The 24,143-nt window shown below is 36.1% G+C and overlaps 1 protein-coding gene across 1 annotated transcript; it reads right to left on the bottom strand.

Moving 5' to 3' along the window:
* Nucleotides 1–18,235: 18,235 nt before the first annotated feature.
* LOC143593722 (protein FAR1-RELATED SEQUENCE 5-like) lies at nt 18,236–22,725 on the bottom strand. The gene is made up of 6 exons (XM_077073263.1): nt 22,662–22,725; nt 21,520–21,681; nt 20,765–21,371; nt 20,272–20,530; nt 19,722–19,973; nt 18,236–19,000 (listed from the first exon to the last, which is right to left on the bottom strand). Exons 1-6 carry the CDS (start codon nt 22,723–22,725, stop codon nt 18,236–18,238), a joined length of 2,109 nt encoding a protein of 702 aa, XP_076929378.1.
* Nucleotides 22,726–24,143: the final 1,418 nt, after the last annotated feature.

Raw genomic sequence — 24,143 nt, 5'->3', positions numbered from 1 at the left:
ATTATAATATTTGCAAATATTATAATGAAGAATAAAATAATAAAAACAACCTAAAAAAAAAGTTTAGTAAATGTAAATTAGGTTTTGTGCTAACATTCTTACATTAATTTAATCAACAAATTGAAAATATGGTATCTGATGTTGTTGGTGTAGAAATTTCAGGGAGATTAGAACTTCAATCTTCAATTCCATAATTGTCTTCGCCGATTGATTAATTAATTACAACAAACTACAAACAAACAGTATTGATCAATCAAAATTGCAAACTAATATCAAAATAAACATGAAATGGAGATACAAGAATGAAAGCGACAAAATCACCTCCTTTTTAATTCTAACTCAGGCAGCTACAGACAAAAGAGTTGATGTAGAGTGAAATGATGAATTTTGTTTACATATATAGCAAAGATGGGAAGTTCAACCGATCAAACCTTTGGTGTGCTTTTACGATTATCTATTGAAATCGGTCATCTACTCTTCAACCGTCAATTGATTCAGTACCACCATTCAATTGATTTCATAAATCGTTTAGTTCATTGCTCAGAGTCTTAATTGGTGGCATAATAAATATATACATATTATTATTAATATTGAATTGATGAACCATAAAAACCTCATGTAAACCATAATAAATATATATTATTAACTATTAATTGAATGAATTGGTAGACCATAAATGATAATATGGTCTAAAGGATAGAAGAGTAATTACACTAAACATGAGGCTTCATAAGCTTGCACGCTACGCTTGAAGAACGAAATAACGTAATGACAAATTACTTTTTATGCCCAATTATGAAATGACTTTTTTGCCGTTGTCATATAATTGTGAAAATACCTCCATTGCCCATCACCCCTCCTTTATATATAAGTAGATATAAATTATTATTATTAATCAGCTAACAGCTAGCAAGGTGCTAGATATAAGAGCTTCCGATCTTACAATGAGCAATAAGAGCGACCCACACCCACCCAAACAATATCCGCCCACTACATTAAAAGCCCGTAATCTTCCCATGTTAATCCCGACCATTTAAGTTAACCAACGTTTTTCAGATCTGACCATGGTGACCGAGAAACTTCATTCAAGTGGCTGTAATCTGTTGTCGTCATGGTAAGATCGGTTACCTAACTCTTTTCTTGTTAATAATAATAATAATAATAATAATAATAATTACCATTTCATAACACTTTTGTTGCTCTCGAGGGTATCCGGGTTTTACCACCAATTCGGTGGGTGGGTTTTCGCCAGAACTAGAGATAAATTGAAGTACGGCTGGGTTGAGTCAGCTAGCGTGGCCTTTTTCCATTGGGTCACCCCGTCCGTCTGTTTGTTGGCCTTTCAAATGTTCAATAATAAAAAAAAATCACATCATGTACGAAGATAGCGGATTCTGATGCTGAGTCCGGAGAAATCAAAACAGTCTGTTGTTATGCCAACAGATTCGGATATCGGTCAGTTATTTGCTTTCCTCCTAATTGATGGAATATGTCTGCTTCATTTATGCTTTAAAGTTGCCATCACTAATTGTTGTTAATAGAAATTGAGTATAAGTGCACTTAAGGAGTTAAGGTTAAGGGTGAGCAAAATAGTTAAAATTGATTTTAATTTGCAGCCAGCCAAAAGCAGGTTAACAAATGTTTTAATGGGTTTTAAATTGGTTTTTTATGAAATCATGAATTCAAAAGCATTCCCTTTCAGTCTCACTGTATCAAGTTTTACATATACATTAGACAGTAAAAAAATATGTTTCTTTTATTATTTTGATGCATTTAAACATTCGTGTGACATAAATAAATTCTTTAATTTTGGTGCTGCATATTCTAGTTATAAATTGTCAAGAGAACGAGAATCCTACCCCAGGTCCGGCTCCGAGAATGTGAATTTTGGGCCAAAGGCGAAATTTTTTTCGGGCCTTTAATAAAAGAAACACTTTTTGGGGTTTAAACAATTTAATTCCAAATGGGCTTACTTTGTTATGATTTGAGTTGTGCAAAAAAAATTTGTATAAAAATAATCTTAAAAAAAGTCTCAAATAAGATTAGTTACCACAACCTTTTGGCTAGATGTCATACCCATTACCACTAGACCAAGCTGTAATTGTGTTGAAACATTGAATATGCATATATTTTTTCATAAAAGTAAATCTAAATAAAAAAAAAAAAAAATTCCGGGCCTAGCGGGGTGTCAGCCTGTGGCAGTCGACTACCCCGCCATACCCCATAGCCGGGTATGTCCTGCCTCTTAGGCTACTTCCAACAACTGTACGTTTTATGGCGCTCATTTCCCCGACTTTGCCAGTTTCGTCGATCACTTGCACGTCCGTCAAGCCAGATTGGTTTAAGCCAACATCCGTAATTAGTAAAAAATGTTGTGTTTTTTTTCCTAATATATATGAATATCATGAGATTCTTCTTTTATCTAATTTTTTGTCAACTCAAAAATGGCTTTCTCAAGAAATTGTATGTTCTGCCATATGCATTTTGCACTGTCAAATTTGACTCGCTAAAGTGAAAACTCTTGTTCCGGCTCCCATCTTCAACGAAAACGAATGCCGTTACTGCCATGATACCGAACCCTTGACAAATTCGTTCGTCAGTGATCACCCTGCCAACTAAAAATCTGTCAAGTTTATCATGTAGCCCTCAACAACCATCCTCCGACCAATGATGACAACTTCCCATGAGTTGCCTATGCACCAGAAAAGCCTTCTATGATCAAGAGTAATTCTGGCGCATCGGCGACTCATGGGGGGGGGGGGTTGTTGACGACGGTGAGATGAGCTTAGGCGATTCTTGGTTGATAGGTGGGGCTAGTGACGGACGAAGCTGTTATGAGTTCATAAGTTGACATGACAGTAACGACATTCATTGCCGTTGACATGGGAGCCGAAACATGAGCAACTCAGGTTTGACAGTTGGCGAAATGCGTGTGACAGAACATGGAGGCCGATTTTAAGTTGAGAATAAACGGATAAAAGAAGAAACTCAAGATATTCATATATGATAGGAAAGAGAATCAATTTTTACTAAGTAAGAGTGTTGGCTTTCCCTAGTCTGGTTTGGCAGGCGCACCAATGATCAACGAAACGGTTCTGCTGGTAATTAATTTGATCTAGTTATGTATCTAGTTCTACACTTTCTTTGTTCTATCATTTATAATCTTCATTGTAATAGATTGGTTTTGATGCTTCATTGGAGTTATTATATATATATATAGGAGATGGTTCAAGAGAGAAGTCGTCTTATTGCGAGAGGTGTAAGAAATAAATTATAACCATTGATTAGATTTGATCTATGGACTTAAATGATTATGGCATTGTTGTAAATATTGAGTTCCTAATTTTAATGCTGCATAATAAAAAAGGGCAATGCTGTAATTTGTCATACTGTCAAATGCTATCTAATTAATTATCATCCCCCCATTTCACGCTTCGTCATCCAGTAGTTTCCAAATTTAATGCTATTGAAGTTAATATTCATTTATTCACATAATAATATATTATTTATTTTGTCATTGCATTCTATTTTTCATCATCACTGATTATTTGGTATTCACGAATCATAGCTTTTTGTATTTTATATTTTACATAACTTTTTTACTTGATTTATTATATGACAATTAACAATAATTATAGTTGTTTACATCCTACATTGAATGTTTACATCCTACACAACATATTTACACACGGTATATTTACATAATATTTAACCCTACACAGCCTACATGATATATTTACATCATACACAACAAATTTCCGCACTATATATCCATACAACATTCAGTCCTACACAACCTACACAATATATTTACATCCTACACAACATTTGAAAAGTTGTGTAGGATTGAATGGTGTGAGAATATAAAGTTTGTGCATATGTTCTGCATGATGTAAATTTTATTATGTAGGTTGTGTAAGGTATGTGTAGGAAGTATATAATGCGTAAATATATTGTATAGGAAATAAATATATTGTTTCATAATTTTATGACATTTGAAAAGTTATTAAAATGTGTATAATAATACAAATACACTGTGTCCTTGACGTTAAATATGTGCATGCCAATTATGTGAAGGGATAATTGTATGTGTAGGATATTATTGTTATGACATTTATGTAAGGGGATTATTGTATGTGTAGGAAATAAAAAATTATGTTGTGCGCTACGTGTAGGGTTTCTGCTTGGTCTACAGGAAATAACCATGGATGTGTATTTAAAATAATTATTGTGAATTTAAAATGATTTTATTTTGGTTGTAGAAATCATACAGGGGATTTAAGATAGTCATGTTTTCTTTGTTTTTTTTGTATATTAAAACTATTATTTGTGAAAAATCGAGAAGACTGAGAGTAATGATAAAGGTTGAATCAACCTCACATGATTTGATAACAAGAATAAATTCACCGATTCTCAACTCTTATAGGAATTAATAAAAGAAATCTGAGTGTTACAAAAATTAATTAATTAATTAAAACAAAAATAAAAAGTGAATTAGTGTTTGAACAATCAAATTTAAATAGTTATCAAATAAAATAATTTAAACTTTTACTATTATACCATTATAATTAACTAAAAGAAGAAATAAAAAGAAAAAATGTGATTGGTTGCATTGATTTCTTTCACTTCTTGCAATAACTTGACTTCTCTCTTGAACTTAAACCTATATATATGTAACATCTCCAAAATTTTGATCCAAATTTGATAACTTAGGAAAGTTGAAGGATCAAAAAATAATCTCAAGATAAATAACGAGAAAATATTAAATAAGGAAATATAAGAAAAATAAGGAAATAAAAATATTTCCTAAGTTAAGTATTCTTACATAAAGGAAACTCCATCCCACATAGAAAGTGGTTAAGAAATGGAAGCTCTTTATAAAGAAGAGATTTTCCATAGTAATATTCTTTTATGAATATCATGCACCAAGTGGTCATAGCGGAGGGTGCGTAGCACTCGACACACACGCGCTCGGGCTCGGGCGATGGCGATGGCGAAGGGCGTTGGGCGCAATGTGGCGCTTTGATGGCGCACTTTGCACTTCGCACGCTCACATCGCCAAGAGCCGTCTTAGTATTTTTGGACAACGAAAATTAGACCAGAAGTGAAACTACAAAAGATAAGGGACTGAAAATGAAAAATAATATTCAGGGACCCATCGCGGTACACGATGAGTACAAGAAGAGGGCTATCGCGGTACGCGATGGACTGTGATGACTCACGAACACGTGTCACACTCTGGTGACACGTGGCAACGCGACGAGACACGTGGCAGAACGTGTCAGACCACGTGGCGAGAATGTGTCGGTCGCGGTACGCGACGGAGTCAGGAAAGGAGCCCATCGCGGTACGCGATGGGACTCAAAAACGGCTATAAATAGGGTGGCCATGGCACATTCATTTCACACACCCACAGCCACTCTCTCTAGAATTTACTCTCTCTACCTCGGTTTGCGTGCCGAACATCATTTTGCGTGCCACCGACCCGATAATATCACATCGTAATCCGTGCCAAATACCGACGTTTCCTCGAAGTGCGTGCCACTTAAATAACCCGATATTATGTCTCGAAGTACGTGCACGACCCGGCGACACCCGAACATTGCCTCGATTTGCGTGCCAAGAAGGGTTGATCAAGAACGCCTTGATAAACATGCATAGAGTAGAAATGCTGCCCGTATAAGCTTAGGAATATATAACTCCGAATACTCGTGCGAGGTAAGGAGTTCTACCTAAGTTATTATTATTATATTATTATTTGGCTTAGACCATAGTCAAAGATATAGCTGAACCTTGATTACGATTAAGAATCATATAACTTTTCTTAATTGAGGGTTATAGTTATAATAGTATTTCTTTATTGTTAAGAAATATAATAATATAAAGTTTCTTCTTGAAGAAGAAATATCGTGTGCAAATGATAAACAAACAAAAGGACTAAAGGTCCAAATGTTTTGAATAAACAAATGCTTTTATCAAGGTTAAAGCTATACGAAACAGACTAAAGGTCTGAAGCTAGATCGTTGATCTAGTTATTTATACAAAATGTTATTCTCGTACTATAGGTCCGAGGTAACAAAACGAGAAGAAGAATCAGAATACAGGAATCAGTAAAAGAAACTGATTATAAACAGACAAGGTGAATATTCCCCAAACCTTTTATAATGAGTCTGAATGTTTGCATAGGATTTACGAATCCTTAAAAACTTTGTGTACAATAATAAGAAACGGACACTCTGATTAAGAGTATACATGTGTCTGGATCCAAACATACATGGTGACTCGGCATTTCCCCGAGGCCATGCATATCATCAACATGCCTCTGAAGGTATACAGGACTGTTCAGAGAAATGATATTGTGTATATAATTAATTGTACATGGTACTTAGGGTAATTTTATCCCAATTTAGTTGGGTGCCTAATGAGTAGTCATAAAGGTATTATTGTTGGTTTCACAAAGGTATTGAAAAGAGATTTTAGAGTCAGCGTTATTCACCAGCTTTGTGCTGATGTATTTTCCCCCCATGTTACAGGGAACAAGAAAGGTTAGACAAGCAAGAAGGAATAAAAGATTGGAGTTATAGTCATTAGATGCTATCTGATGGCTTAGATATTTTATTTGAAAATAATACGAAGAGTTATGTTTTTCAAAGAAATGTGTTTGAAATATTAAACGGGTATTTTAACCCGAGAGTTTAATAAGTTTTCAAAGTAATAATATTTTATTTAAAGACTTCCGCTGAAATAAAACCCGCAACTCTGATAAATTTACAAAAGAGGTACAAACTTGTGGTCACACGCCTAGGCCCTAAAGTGGGGTGTGACAATATATATATATATATATATATATATATATATATATATATATATCATTTGATTATCGCCGTTGCTGGGTGGTGATTTTGCTATAGTTTTGCTCGACTTATTTAAATAGTCTTGTTAAGTGGCTTATATTAATAATCGAGTTAGACGTAATGTGACGTTCGTGGATGTTTAATTAGTTCGCTTTAAATTTAAACGTGCTAAACATGTTGTGTCATTCGTGTAACTGAACCGGTTATATTTAACTAGTTTTCTTCCGGCGTTAACGTGTGTTTGGTTGCTGTGGATTAAGTTTGTTAGGATACCGACTATAAATTTAATTATAACTAATCCGTTCAGGGTGTGATTTGTGGGCCCTCCTCATTTCAAACGGTCATATAGCTTATTTAAAAAAAATTAATTTAACAATTTTCTCTGTAAATTCAAACATTTTTCATTTTTTACTCAAACAACTCACAATTTTTCACCCCATCGTTTCACTCTAAAACTCTCAAATTTCCACCACCATGAATCAGAGCTTAAACACAAACCCAAACCCGAACACAAGCTTGAGCTCAAACCTGTTTCCAAACACGAACCCGTGGGATCCAGCTCAAATGTGGTGGACTACTTTGCTCTCAAATAATAATGATCCCAATAACCCTTTCTTTGCCAGCCAACATCGACCCGTAATGCCTCAACCCACACAACAGTTTACCACCGACATGCTCTTTCGACTGCCAATGTCGTTTATGCCTTAGCAAGTACCCGAAAACCAAACACTCGAAACCCAAGTATCCGAAACGCGAGTTCGTCGTAAATGAAGTCATAAAAATAAGGCTGACGGTCAAAAAAACTACCGAAAAGATCGAAAGACAAAAGTGGGAAGCGGATGAGGAACACTAGTTCCTCATTTCGAATACTCAATTCAAGGTATATTATTATAGTATTTATATATATTTCAAGTTTTATTTTTTTGTTGACTAATACTAAGCTTTTATGTGTATCAAAGGTGACGGTAAACATACCACTGAGTATTGGGAAGAAATGCGTACTAAGTTCTTTGATACAATGGGTCGAGGTATGTGTCGTGGGGACGAATCCGTCTCCAACAAATTGAAGGCAATGCGCACAAAAATGACCAACTTCTCTTACATTTACACTCATGTTAAGAACAATAGAAAACGCGGCATGAGCGGTGCCAACGTGATGGAATCTGTGTCTAGTATTAAGAATATGAAGCAAAAAATGATCATGATGGTGATAATAATAAAAGGCATGACTAGGACTTTAATACGTTGATGTTAATATTTTTAAAACAAACAAGTCTAAATCATGTCTCTTAAGACAGTAATTGTCTCAATTTGTAACCCTGTAACTCATCTTTTCTTTTAAAACGTGTTTCGTTTTTCAAAAATTACCGATCACAACAGACGGGCTATGTTAAGTTAATATGACACGTTAATTACTATAGTAGTATGTATTATTTGTGCATGTTTTCTTTTTCCACTTTATTTTGGATTTTTCAAAGGTTCATTATATATACAAGCACAAGAAACAAGGTATGTCACGCATTTAAATGTGGATGACAAAATATTTTGTTGAGATATATAAGAAGGTCGTTTAATCCTTATATTGAATGGTAAGTTAGAAAATTGTTGTTAAGCTTTTTAAACAAGTAAATAAATGGTTGTGTTGAGTTGTTTAAATTCTAACATGCCACTATGTGGCAAGAATAAACTATACAACTATAGTATGTTCATTAATATCCACAAATCAATACACATAGGTCTAAATAATAATAATAATAATAATAATAATAATAATAATAATAATTTCCACATATACCGGAATAGGGAAATGTACATTTCAGTGGGAAAAGATTAAAGACAATAAATTGTCTTCTTCCCCTAAAAATTGAATGGAGTCAATGGACCACCTTCATTCCCCAGTTACTCAAAAATGATACTATTAGAGATGTTGTGAACTTGCTTTTAATTAAATGATAATAATATTTTAGTTAAACATTTTTTAAAAACTAATTGTCCAAAAAGGTGAACATATATTAGTAAACCCGAGTGTTGCCGGTCTCGGGTGTTGTGATGATGAGTCGGTAAGTGTTGGTAAAAACATAGCGTTAATTCAATGCTTTAACAAATTCAATGTCATTTTTAGAAATCAACGCATAAATTCAAATCCACAATATTATATAATACATGATCCATGTTATGATGAATACGCGTCAATATATGTTATATTTAGGGTTAAAGGGCAAAATTGTCCACTCATTTAAAAGAAAGTTAAAAAAACAATTCTTTGTATAAAGCATAAAGAAAACTTCACCACTAGTACTTAAGGGACTAATAGACAATTGATCAGATAATCAAAATGAGTCAATGACATATTAGTGATCCAAATTAATCATTAAAAAAAATAATTGGTGCATACTTGATTTTTTTATTTAATTTAATTAGGGACAAACAGTGCCGGCTCTTGGGTTGGGTAACCCGGACGACCGGCTGAGGCACTAATTTTTTGAGGGCATAATTTTTTTTATATATACATATTTTTATATATTTTAATTTTTTTTATATAAAATAGGTACAAATCTTAATCATTTTGTTAGATATTAGGCCCAATCTTTTTATACCCATAACCCATTTGAGATAATGGGCATGCGGGTCATTTTATTTCATTACTCGTTAGAGCCGACGAGCCTTTTCATTTCAGCTCGGCCGAGGCATTTAAATTCTCGGAGACGGCCCTAGGGACAAATGTCACCCTCAAAGCTCAACTAGCTGTATTAATAGTTATGCATGCTGACAGGGCCGGCCCTAGGCATGGGCGAGCTGGACTCCCGTCCAGGGCACGTTATTTTCGGGGGCCCTAAGTTCCGGTCGCCGGATTTTATGTTGAGCTTTTTCGACAATCTTTTGCCCCCATATTCAACCTGAAACCACTCTCTCATTCTCTCTTTCTCCCCTCTCCGTTTATGAACATATAAAAAAGGTGAAGACAAGGAGGAAGGTAGCTCATCGGAGTTGCAGAGAAGTGGAAAAGAGCCAGAGGAAAGAAGAAGTGATTTATACCTTTTTAGCTTTCCTTTTTCTTTTTAATCTAATATTTAACTCTAATTTAATTAAATACTATTTAACAAGCTCGGTTTTGTACCTTTTTAGCTTTTCTTTTTTCTTTATCTTTTTTTTTTTAAATTCAAGTTGATAAAGTTGGTAACTATTTTTCTAACTACGGAGTATCAAGCTCTAAATTTACTTACTATTATCAGTTTAAAATTATAAATACATTTACACTTCTCTAAAATTACTTACTATTAAGCTCTAAAATTATGTCCCGGACAAATGTCACCCTCAAAGCTCAACTAGCTGTATTAATAGTTATGCATGCTGACATGACATACTAATAGTATAAAATAGTGGTGTCCTTTTTTTTTTAAAACCACATCCCGTGCATTTCATGTTAACTGAAGCTGAATCTATAGCCGCAAACACAAGATGATTTCTTAGAACTTCCTACGCGGGCTCGTGATTAAAACCTATGTTCGACATACTGTTTCGGTGCATACCATGTGCCTTTAAAGGTGTAATGATCATCTCCAACGTATACTTTTGCTCGGGTATTACAGCCCGATTTTTGGTACTCTGATTCGTTAAACATCAACGTCAACGGTTTACCCTAATCGTGTACCTAATGATGCCCCTCTCCCTAGCGAGTCAAATGGGTCATGCACCCATGCAGGCTGACTCAACGAATGTGGAGGCCTGAATCGAAATAAGATTTTGATGTATTTTTATGACAATTGTTAAGAAAAACAAATTTGGTTATTACAGGTTTTAAACTTATGACATACACTTTAGTAACAACAAAATGTGTCAGCACACCAATAATTTACTTGGAATTTACTTTATCCATTGTAATATATATATATATATATATAGGGGATGGATCTTGCGAGAAGCAATCTTGTAATGAGAAGTGCGAGAAGTAGATCACAACCGTTGATGAGAAATATCAATGGTGGATGGTTCAAGATGGCATATTTGTAAATAAAAGGATATTATAACCAGATTTTAATTGATACAGGGGGTAAACTAGTAAAATTAGTGTAGCTATTAAAATGGATTTGGTTTTAATATCCCCTCTTTCACTCTGTAACCTAAACACAATTAACGAGGCGCGAAGTATCCCACCCAATTTCGACTAATACAATCAATTCAGTTGAAGAATGCCTACACACGGATCGATGCACCAAATCACCTCAAATATCCGATCATTTTTAAGCCACGAATTACACAATAATCTAGCCACAAAATCCTCTGCCATATCAAAACGAGATACACAATCTATACAATTAAGTGTGTTGATTCCAATCGGGTGTAAGAAGCAACAATCGCTAATCAATTGTTCGCCCTTCTTCTTGAAGTCGATTAGGGGGTTTTGGTCGGTGCGTTGTTGGTCAAAAAGCTGCATAAGTTTTCGAAGGTATGTTCATCAGTGGTTTGTGTAGTTCTTGTGTTCTTATCGATTTCATTATGTTAGATGTAGCTGGTTGTTGTTGTGTTGATTATGTTAGAGGCAGCGTAAGCCGATGATGTTGATGATGATGTATGCACTGTTATCATAATAAGATGGATGATGATGTATGATTTGTGAACTGATTAGTTGTGTTTTCTATATGCCTGGTTAAATGTAGGTGATGTCGACTCAATGTTCAGTAGTTTTGTAGCTTATTAAAAGTAGAATGATGGCATCCACATTTTTTGGTCGAATTTGGTGTTGTCATGTATTAAAGCGTTAGTGTAGCTGTGTGCGTGTAGTATGTTTGTGTGTAATAGTTATTAGGTGTTGTGTAGATGGTAGATTTGTGAAGTTTGTGTTGTGTAGCATCGTGTTGGTATGTTTCTTGTGTTGCGTAGTCGGTAGATGTGTGAAGTTTGTGTAGGTACTAGTTTGTATGTTGATTTGTAAAAATTGTGCCTTACTGTTTAGATACATGTTGGTAGTCATGGGAAAGCGTCATGCTCATAATGAGTAGGTGGACCTTAGTGTTAAGTGTAGATGCGTAAGGTAGCGAGGTCGTTTGTGTTGGTTACATCTGTTGCTGATAGTTTGTAGTGTGTGTAATATAAGGAATTGTATGTAGAACTAGCATTGATTGAGTTGGTTGTTTTGTGTTTGTGTATCAAAATGTTGTGTAGGTGATAAAAATGGATGAATATGAATTTGACAGTTCGGTTTGTATTGCAGGTAGTTAGCGGATAAAGCCAGGTCTTACAATGTCGTCACGTAAGTGGTTGTTAATATGTTGGTTTGTTTTTTTTATGAAGATAGTTGTTTCGTAATGTGTATTGTGAGTTGTTTTAATAAATGTTTGGTTTCTGTTGTGTAGAGAGGAAAAGCGAAAGGATTGCGAAGAGAACTAGCTTTTCAAAGTTTGTGAATGATGAGGGGAACCCAATTGATGTTGACGCGGAGGGGGAGAATAGTCATATGAGTGAAGGTTTGTTTTTTTTTTGTGTAATCATTGTTTTTGTGTATTTTAAAAATCATGGATTGCTTTGAAAGCAATACATGGTGGTGTCTTGTTAGTGGTTCAATCAATATATAGTAACAACTAAATGCGCGTGTAGGTAATGTGGAAAACGTTTCAGTAACCAAGAATGTGCTGAAAGGACAACGTTCACCGGAGACGAAGAAACTGAGAGGTATGTATGTTTCGTATGTAATGCATGTCGACTAATTTTGTTAGTTGCATATATTCATGTGAATGTTCACATATATTCTATTTAATTATAGGCGAAGTTCCAGATGATCGAGGTGGATCTCATGTTGGGGGTGGGGCGTGCGCAAGAGTAATGGATGTTGATGACGACTTTGTGAACGAGCAACCTAATGTAGTTGGAGGTAATCAGGAACTACTAGTTCCAAAACAAGAGAAATTGAAAAGAAAGACGAAGCATGAGAAGTATGATGTGCCAAGTATTAGGACTAGATCGTCTCCACACTCATTGTGTAATGCGATGACAAAACTTTCGAAAGCACAGAAGGATTGTGTGGAGAAAATGGGTTTTGGTAAGTTTATAATGATGGCGGTGGACGGAATACCTAGTAACTTGGGGTACTATGTGGTGGACAATCTTGATACCACCACAATGACCTTGAAACTCAGCCATGGTGGAATAAAAATAACAAAGGCCGGTATTCATGCGTTGACGGGATTACCAAAAGAGGGTGTTGTGATTGAAAAGTCGGATGATGCCAAGTCCGTACTAAGCGCAAGTAAAACATGGAAAGCTGTTCAAGGTAAAGCTGATGTGAGCCCCCCGGATATAGACATTAGATTAGGGGAGTATGATGAAGCTGGCTGGTCGTTTAAGGTGGATTTTCTGATGCTATTCATTGCCACCATGGTTGAGTGTTCTAGCAACGGTAAATGTCTGAAGGCGTTCCTACCATGCTTAAGTAAGGATTGTGATTTCAAGAGCATTGATTGGTGTGAGGTTATATACCAGAGTGTTAGAGAGTGCACAGACAGATGGAAGCGTGATGAGCGGAAGAATTACTTTCTCGGGCCGTTGACGATTCTTACTGTAAGTTAACCAACACTTTAATGCTAATTTGTAGTGTAGTATATTGTGTAATGTGTGTGAAGTTGATTGCAAGTAGTTTGTAGTTACGTATCAGTCTGCTGATGGTAGTAAACGGATGTGTTGTTTTGGTATATAAATACGAGTAAGTTAACGTTAATGTAAGCAGTGTATTGATGTTGGATGCTAATAACTTTTTTGAATGTTATAACTTATAAATGTGAGCAACGTATGTAGTTATGTGTTTTGAAAGTAATTATTTGTTGTGATGTTGGTGCAGTTGTATTATGTTGACATGGTAACAAGTGACAACATACCACACACACTATTTAAGCTTGGGTTATCAGGATGGACTTTGGAGAAGTCGAAGGAAAGACAGAATATTGAAATGGCAGGGGGTGAGTTTGGTTTATGTACAATCAAGGAGGTTGGTGTAGCAGGTTGCAAAAGGAGTGGTAAAGCCAAAGATAAGAGGAAGGCCAACAAGTCTGTGGAGACATCTTATTTGCAGGTAGTTAAGTAGACACGGTATACAGTTAAGGATTATCGTGTTAACGGAAATATGTATGACTGATTTTATGAAACTTCCTGTTGATATTTGTGTAGGATAAGTTGAAACGTATGGGGGACGTGTTGGGCATGATTTACCAATGCAAGGATGAGTTTGAGAAAATAGGGACAATCGCGTATGCTAAGTCTCCAGAAAATGCTGAGTTACGTGTACTTGCCGACAAGTACAAGGAAACAGTTGTAACACAATCGGGGTGGCTAACTGATGTCGGTACACGTGGAGGAAAAAATAAAGGTGGGAATCTGATGGAGGTGCGGGTAGAAACTAGCAAATGGGAGGTTGCAATCAAGATGGGAGTCATGGTAAGAGCCACGAGAATATCCTAGAGAAGGGGTTGACTAATAAGGCAGAAGGAATAGCTGAAAATTCTTCTAGAGAACTTGTTAGTGTATGTGCGGCTGAACCTATTAGCTCACAGTTTTGGACTGATCCAGACGTTGTTAAAGAAATTTGTGATATTGTGGACAAGGTTAGTGTAGGTGGTAGTGGAGGCGGGAGTGGTGGTGTCGGGGGATCTGTTGGTGGGAGTCGTAGTGGTAGGGCGACGATGAATATGATGCAGGAAAATGATGAGAATTTGGATGAGCCAACATTTAGTTTGGGACTTACTCAAGTTGGTGAAGGGAATTCGCTGAAGACACCAACCACGACAACAACACGGGCGATTGAAGATAAACAAGAGATGGACAGTGATACTGAGCACGTTCCCTTGGGTGTGTTGTCAAGAAGGCTTGCAGAAAAAGGTAAAGGTATCGCAATGGAGAAAAGAGAAAAACGTTAGAGCTACCGAATTAGATCGCCGTATAGGAAAAGGCCGATGGACATTAAGAATAAGGAAGACAAATATGAAACACTGGTGTGGAGATACATACATGTGACTGGTGGTCCTGAAACGCAATTGTTGCAATTCATATTCTGTTATAATGTTGTCGTTATTGGTTCTAACCAAGTTGTGTGTATGTTCAGGGAAGCCATTTTTGTTATTGATGAAGGTGTGACATGGTGTAGAGGTGCGTTTGAGTCAATGCAGCCCAACATGGCGATAAGTAGCAACGTCATCACATGTTTCTCCCTGGTAATGAATGAGGGGGAGGCGAATAGGAGCGACTCGTCACTGTATCGGTTATTCCTTGGACCCATCGAGCTTGTAATTAGTGATTGTGTTATCGAATCATATAGGCTGAATTATTTTAATACTTAAAATTTTGGTGTGCTGGTGAACAATGTTAGTGGACATTGCATGTGATAGATAGATGGGAAGCGATTAGGGACATAGTTTTTATGGGCACGTTAGTTAAAGAGACATAGGTTGTGGTCGAAAATGTAGTGACGGTAGTTTGGTGTGTCTAGTATATAGTTGGAGTTGTTGCAGGGTACACACAGGCTTCGTGAGAGGTATGTTTATCGATATTGTATGGTAGGCGTTAGTAGTATAACCTTATTATTAACTGGTTATGTTTTATTTACAGAAGGGTAGCATGATCTGATTTGAAGGTGTGACGTTCACAGCGGGTGTTGGGATGATCAGGGAGAGTGTTAGGCGTGCAGTGAAGAACGATGCGAATAAGCTGAAAATAAGACCATATGAGATGTTTGTTATACCTATTGTGTCCGGTGACCACAGCTATTTGGTGTGTTTTGATGTGAAAAATTTAGCTATTGATGTGTTAGATAGTGTTGACAAGCCAACAACCAAACTCCGGTCGAAAGCATATAAGAAGTTGGATGAACAGTATGTTGGTGTATGCACGCGTACGGTCGTGAAACTGGTTAGTATGTTTTCATTTGTATACTTGTTTTGATTATTTTTTTTATTGCTTGATGGTAGAGTTCCTAGTTGTAAGTTAAATAATTGGTGTTGGATGCAGAAGGTGGTTTTTGTGAATTATTTGACAATTGTCGATCATCTAAAAGCAAGTCCAATGGAGGGGGTAGAACCAAGATGGTTGAAGTTAAAGTGTATGATAAAGGGTTACGAGGAGTCCGGGTTATTTATGATGAGGCATATGGAGACGTACATGGGTGGAGTTAACTGCAGATGTGGGCTAGGTGAAGGTACGCTGAGGTCTAAAAAGGTGTTGCTCGGCTTAAGGGTAAAGTACACAGCCAAGATATTGCTAGCTTCCATAAACAAGCATAAAGGGAGTATCGATGAAGCGGTGATGAACGACGAAAGTTTGACAACCTAAAGGGTAGTACCTAAGTTAAATGGTTATATGTTTTTTTGCTTTTATGTTTTATGGTTTTATGTGTTTGGAACTTTTTGGTAAGACAATTGAACTATGTTTTGTTTTGGCTACGTAAACGGATGTGATGTGATGTCTAGTCGTTTGTGATGTTTCAGCCATTTACCAAGGCTGGATTGTGTGTTTGGTTAATGTAATCGAATTTAAGTAACCTTTTAAAGTTATTGTGTTAGTAACAATTTTATGTTGTGTCCAATGTAGTTGATAAGTGGTGAAAATATTTTGCGTGTATGGTTTGTATTTTCTAGCATTAGATTAATTGGGTTACGATGTTGTTTGCTAGTCGTACCGGTTATTGTTAATGTGCTTGGCATTAGAAGGATACGTGCCAAAAGCTAGTGGATATAACAGACATATGGAATAATGAATTTGATGTAGGTAGTCCAAAAGTGGTTAAATCTTGAGCATTTGTTGTGTGTTTAACAAAATTGAATTTGTATAACATGGGGAGAATCGGTATGAAAAAATTAAGTTGGCGTGAATGTGTAGGCACCGACGGTACGTAAACAGATACTTTTAAGACATCCAATAAATCCTTAGTCATGGTTTAGTGACAACACACCAAGTGACAAATCTCAAATAGCAAGTTGTGTGAAATAATTCGTACTAGTAAAACTGATTTTACGAGTGTTGTGAACTTGGATGTGTGGTTATGTTTAAGAAGCCGTCCATGAGCGTGATTTATCATACAAAATCTACAGAAACACCACCCAAACATATGTCCCTACATTATAAGCCGTGTGCACAAGTGTTAGTGGTTACCTGCTCCCCAATGTTAGCGGCAACACCATTACATGTAAAGCGTGTTAGATACATGGCGAACGTGTGTAAGAAGCAAATGTGTGTAGATTCGCGTGCTTACCTAGTCGGACCACATGCATCGAGACACAGGCGTGGAATCAAGTTCATTCGAAATTCCATTGAGATTGGCCATGAAGCGTACAAACAAATATATAGGTGTATGTTGGTAGATGTCAGTGTATATGCGTACAAACGTGAACATTATTATATGGGCGTGCACACCCACGGATGTAAGTTCAGTGTGAATGCGAATGTGCGTATGCAACAGTGTTAACGCGCCCAGCTAATAGTATGTATACATATGTTTGTCAGAGGTACGTGTGCACGTTCGTGAACACGTGTCTTTGTATGTGCATACAAGCAGCTGTACTGTATGTCATGTGAAAGCATCTTTTGGCGCCTACGGCTGAAGTGGCCATATGTAGCAGAAGAGTTGAACATACAGTGTGACTTACATGGGTACATACGTTTAAAAGAGAAAGCAGAAAGTTTTAAAATAGTGGTTGATCATTTAAAGAGTAGTAAGTATACGGGTACACACATCTAATGGCTAAAGGGATGTATGTACACATGGTTTAACACGCTGATCCTTGATTCTGACATTCATGCTGAACAACCGGTGTTCATGAACCGACTAGTGTTCATGGTGAACAGCAGTGCGTATCGAGACACAAACGTATGTAAATTAACAAGATTTTGCGAGAGGCAAATGGCTATGTACATCGTATGTACAAACAGATTACGTATGAACGGACTTCGTACACAAGGATTGTTAATAAAAAAGTTTTAAAGGAAGCTATCATTTAATAAAGAAAAAGGATAAAGACAAAGATTGTGGTATATAAAAGATAAAAGGAAAAAAATAAACAAAAAAACTTTCATTCGTCAGAACTCGATTAGGTGTCATTGCTGTCATCAGAATCGCCAAATGAGTCCGTTTCAGATGTGTCAACGGTCTCGTCACTTTTCACATATTCCCTCCCCTGTTTCTCCATCATTGCAACCTTTTCTTTTCTCTTTTGGTCCCTGACTTTTCGCCTTTGCTCCCTCTCTTTTCGTCTTTGTTCTTTTAGTAGCATAATTTTCTCATGGTTACATGAGTCGTGGCCGTGAACATGTTTGTTACATTTTTTGCAGGACCTTTTTGGTTTCTTGCTTTTTCTATAAAAGGAAAAAAATAAACAAAAAAACTTTCATTCGTCAGAACTCGATTAGGTGTCATTGCTGTCATCAGAATCGCCAAATGAGTCCGTTTCAGATGTGTCAACGGTCTCGTCACTTTTCACATATTCCCTCCCCTGTTTCTCCATCATTGCAACCTTTTCTTTTCTCTTTTGGTCCCTGACTTTTCGCCTTTTCTCCCTCTCTTTTCGTCTTTGTTCTTTTAGTAGCATAATTTTCTCATGGTTACGTGAGTCGTGGCCGTGAACATGCTTGTTACATTTTTTGCAGAACCCTTTTGGTTTCTTGCCTTTTCTTTTTGCCTTCTCCCCAGGACCTATCGTGCGCTTGTGAGAACCAGAACCCTTATTTCTAATCCTTGTCGGTGGAGTTATTGTGACTTTTTCGGGTATTTTGTATCCAACCAAATCTTCGATTATGGAAGTATTGCTATTACAGGACGGTTCTATAGGAATTTTGTCCCATATGTTATTCTTCATCTGTTGCATTTGGTCGACCAAGGTCTGAAGAAGGTCTATGTTACCACGTGCCCGGTCTGCGCAATGATTGGCCAAAGGCAAAAACTGTTGCCTTACTTTAGACCTTTCATCAACTGGGGCACCGTATCTTGATTCAATCTTGAAAAGTGACGATGGTAGGACGTCACTCCTCCACCGTCTGGGGATGTGCGTTTCAGGGATTTCATCTATTAGCTCGATTTGGAAGACTTTGAAGATGTGTTTACACAGGTAACCAATACGAGTGAAACCCTTGTAGGAACATGAAAACATGTCATCATTGGGATTGTGAAACACCTGCAAAAATACATTATAATAAAGGGTAAGTAGGTAACGACATTGAATTAGGTAAATGATAAGCATAAAGATTGTTGTTCTCGTGATAAAATAAGAACCTTAAATTCACCAACGAAACCATTCCTTTTGTCTTTGTGATGGATGTAGTGGATGTTTAGTCCGTCTTTTGTCTCAAGACAAGAACGTGTACAGTGATAAAGTCCCTTTGTAATCTCTTTCTAAACCTCTTTGAAAATTGTTATAGTGTAGACATAGAAAGTCACAATGTGTACACCTTTTAGCATCAAATTATCCTCTTATTTTGGTAAAACTCCATGCAAATTCGTTGTATTCGGTACTTATTTGAGTTATTTATGAATTTGCAGGTCCGGGCGCCCGCCCGACGAAGAAACGATGAAAAGATGGTGTTTTTCGGACAAAAATCAAGAATCTGCCCAAAGTGCATGACCATGCTAAGAAAGTGCATGACCATGCTGCAGGTGCATGACCATGATAAGGAAGTGTATGACCATGCTGACCAAGCTGCACCATCATGCGATTTTGGTGCACCACTGTGCACCTTTATTGGAACCCGTGCACATCTGATAACGTGCCAAAGTGCATGACCATGCTACGAAACTGCATGACGGTGCATTTTTATCAGAACCCGTGCACATCTACTGTCGTGAATTGTGAAACAGTTCATGAATTGAACAAGGTTGTTTCCATGGCTCGAATATACTTTGAATTGTGAATTTGAACTCTCACACCGAAATGTAGTCTTCATCAAACAACACATTGTCAACTCTTTAATGTAAGCGGGTACCCAACGATCCCTAATAGCAAACATGTCTTTCAACCATTTGTTTTCGCTTAAGTTGAAATCGTCAATCAATTGATGCCATCTGGACTCAAACGTCTCAGGCTTGATGAATACATTCCAAACCAGCTTATTAACATGACATCTGATTTCTTCATTAACCTGCATCTCGCCCTTCAACTTTAAAAAAAAAATCAATTCAGTAATATGTTTGACGCGGTACTCACCGTACCAGTTAATAAAATGATGCTAACATAAATTTGTAAGTAGAAAATAATGAAACAAAATTGGGCATTGTATGTATCTGAAAATGTAACAACATTATATAGTTGCTAATAGGTGTGTGTACTGAATAAAAATCAACCAAAGGGTAGATACAGTGATGAATTAAAAAAATGTAATGTTAGGATGCAGTCAACCCATCGGTCCAAAAAACTGAATCTGACCATTCTAATGAAACGCATATACGTACCTTAACAGGTATTTTATTTGTGACGTGCCACATGCAAAGTTTGTGTGTAGATTCAGTCAAAACAGTGGAAACTGCTTGTTTCATAGTTGCGTCCTGATCTGTCAACACCAACTGCGGCTGCTTGCCATGAGATGTTACAAAAGCATTTAGTAACCACTTATAAGAGTCAATTGTCTCATTATGTATCAAGCCAGCACCAAAAGTAACACATTTTTTATGGAAATCAACGCCCGTGAATGGAACAAAAATCACATTATGGCTGCACTAACAAAAAACTTGATAAATAAAACAATAACATGGGATGTTAATAATAAACGTTATACGACGATCAGTACTAATTGGTATCGTATGTAGCGTCGAAAGCTAAAACTTCACAAAACATACTATAGTTGCATCTTGATATGCCATCAGACCAAAATATTGATGATAGCACACCGTCAACAGCTTTATATTAAAAAAAAAATCCTCCAAATGACTCATGTTGTGGTTAAACCTATCCACAATCATTTGTGCATCCGCATCAGCAATAACACCCCTTACATTGCGAGCATGGTTCTTAAAGTCGGTCTTTGATCCCGCTACCAATTGTTGGCCACCCTTCAAAGATGATTGCACACTGTGAGCAACGGTTGGACCAAAACCCGTAGTTTGAAGACAATGTATGAATTTCTTCTCAGAAAATTGTAGTTGTCTTCTTCCTCTAGTTAGATCCATATTAAAATCATCGACAAGTCCATGATTGTGAGCCTCTGAAAAATTATATATCTCGAACCCCACAGAGCTTGATGTAACTTTAAGTCTAATACATGCATTGCAACCAGTAACCTTGATATTAATGTTGCGGCGCTTAGAAGAAGATGATGAGGTTTCCAAGGTATCCACGTCTTTACAGCGTGGGCTACCGGCTTTGCTGCAAACAATGTACTTATGAGAAATAACACCCTTTGTCCATGTTGAGGTTGACTTCCTTACATCAAAACCAGCTTTAGCAGCGTAAGCCTTGTACATATTAAAAGCATTATCCCAAGATTTAAAACGTAGTCCGACATAAGGTTTCTCATCAGCTGGAACATCTGGAATCCATTGTTTGGTCCCATCAGCTGTGTATCAATAGTTAGGATGCACGTATTGCACCTCTTCTGAATTTTAAATTAATTAAAAAATCTAATTAAAAACAAATAAATAAAGGATGATAACAAACATTACATTAAAGAAGCTCGGGAAACTTTTTACATTATTAAGTCTAACCTTCATGGTTCATACCCTGTTGAACACTAGACTGGCTGAATATTGTCTCGTTAGTTACGGGAACTATGGTTTGTAGATCAAGAACCTCTTTCGATGTAGTTTCTTGGACCACAGGTTGTTTATCTGTGACCATAGATTCATCCTCAGGAGCATGAGTAGTTGCTGTTAACATACGAGTAAACGCGTGTAAAAATAATTATACACAAACAAAATAGCAAGAAAAAAAGTAAGCTACTTTAGCAAAAAGAAATGAAAATACAAGATACAAGTCTACATATATACAGACACACAAAGAAATATGTATATGCTTGCATACCGAGATATAAAACGATGACTGACATGAATAAAAAAACATATACACACATTCGTATGCACATATACACATACACACAATACATAACATAAACAAATGGACATACATACATCAAAGATGGACATAAAGGGACCAATGGACATGCATGATAGAGATAAGCAAACTTACACAAAATACAGAACATACACAAACATCGTCCAATACATGAAAACATACAGATAACCGAACAAACCTACGTACATAATGACATACAAACCTACATCCAAATATAAGAATCGAAATACACACATAAAAACTGATCCTTTATGGATTCAATCATGCCACCATATCACTACGACGGAAAAACAAGATACATGTCTACATATATACAGACACACAATGAAATAAATATGCATACATACCGACAAATATAACGATGACTGACATGAATACGACCACACATACACACATACGTATGCACATATACACATACACACAATACAGAAAATATACAAATGGACATACGTACATCAAAGATAGACATAAAGGAACCAATGGACATACATGATACAGATAAGCAAAGCTACACAAAATACAGAACATACACAAACATTGTCCCATACATGAAAACATACAGATAACCGAACAGACCTACGTACATAATGACATACAAACCTACATCCGATCATAAGAATCGACATACACACATAAAAACCGATCCTTTATGGATTCAATCATGCCACCATATCGCTACGACGGAAAATTAATACAACAAACTACCATGGATTTTTAAGATAATAAGATGAATATGTCTACAATCGTGATAACAATACACTGCCAGGTAACTTACCGTCATAATCATCAAACAATAGGCTGCTTGACTGACCAACATGTGTATTTGATCCAATTTCCATAGCACCTATTAATAGATCAAATTAGAGAGAAACAGGGCAAATGACCATTTGAAAATAAGATGAACACTTATACAAAAATATTACTTACGTGTTTTGTGTAATCTGAAGATAATAATGAAGAGGTGAGGATGATAAGTTAAGGAAAACCAATAGTTTTATACTGATAGTCATACATTTATGGTTGTATATTCAACCAATGATTTGTATGCATTAATGAATTAATCTTTGACAAATAATAACAAAATATCAACCCTAACATTAAAAAGATATCAGATTAAATTTTTAGTAATTGAAAATCATTACAAAACTTCACCATTAGGTTCAGTAACAATAAACGGTCTCGACATTTATTTAATCAAAGCCTAAAAAATTAAATTATCATGCTAGACATAATTGGGAAACACAATGAATGATTAAAACTGAAATTGATAGAAGTAAGTTGAGATAAACCTGATGTTGCTGATAGAGAATATATGTATCATCGTCCGGACGTTCAATCAAAACGACCTTGATTTAGGGCGGAATAATATATGGCATAACAGTCTCTTTGTGAATCTCATAATTGAAATTGGAATCATCGTTAACTATGAATCTGTACTCGAAATCGAAACGATCTTGATTTAGGATCTTATGTAGCTATTTGACAGGGATTGAGTTTTTGATGGGACGATGGATTTAGACCGGAGGGTTAAGGAATATAATAAATAATTATATTAATTATTATAAGTTACCATTATTAGAATTAGGATAAATTGACCAAAATAACCTTAAATATAAATAAATCAAAATAATAATAGAAAAATTCTGATTGGTTAATATTACTTCTCGCTACAAATTTACTTCTGAAAAGATCCTATACCTATATATATATATATATAATGTTTTTTGGACTTGGTGGTCTTAATTAAATTAAGTGTTGGCTTAAACCCCTAACTTGTTTCCGTTGACCCATGGGCCGCCCCTGCACTCATGCTAAACGGCTAACTAAAACGTTAATGGGTCAAACGAGCTGGAGATCGTTCATACCGCATATAAAAATACATATAAACGTTCAGTCACTATTATAGAAGCGGTTGGATTATTTGTATACTAAAACAATGGATCAAATACAAGTTCGTCAAACCAGTCACTTGGAAATTACCTGTTTTGACCGGTTCACACGTTGTCATTTACTACGAAACATATAGAATAATGTCATGAATATATTGTTGCTAAATCTTAGGGGTTTGGGGGTGCCCAAAGAACATAATAATTAATATTGCTATGATATTAAAAAATAGGAGTTGCATATCGTGTATACTCGTATACGATAAGACACGAATATGAAACATGTGTACCTATATACGACACGAAAACTTATCGTGTACCAGTATCCCAAACCCGAACACGAACTTGTTAATACTGTTGGCGCCGCTGCA

Source organism: Bidens hawaiensis, unplaced genomic scaffold (assembly GCF_021521415.1).
Source record: "Bidens hawaiensis isolate Kalapana, Puna unplaced genomic scaffold, B.hawaiensis_p1.1 tig00042569_1, whole genome shotgun sequence".
Lineage (NCBI taxonomy): Eukaryota > Viridiplantae > Streptophyta > Magnoliopsida > Asterales > Asteraceae > Bidens > Bidens hawaiensis.
The sequence above is the reverse complement of the archived record's forward strand: the minus strand, read 5'-3'. Positions and strand labels throughout refer to the sequence as shown.

Bases quoted from the DNA above. Each gene is read 5' to 3' on its own strand.
- LOC143593722 (XM_077073263.1), bottom strand. From the start codon at position 22,725: ATGGAAATTGGATCAAATACACATGTTGGTCAGTCAAGCAGCCTATTG. The intron at 19,974-20,271 runs GTACGTATATGC...TTAAAGTTGAAG, and splicing joins CAAATAAAATACCTGTTAAG to GGCGAGATGCAGGTTAATGA. The intron at 19,001-19,721 runs GTATATTCGAGC...GTATTTTTGCAG, and splicing joins GTTCAAATTCACAATTCAAA to GTGTTTCACAATCCCAATGA.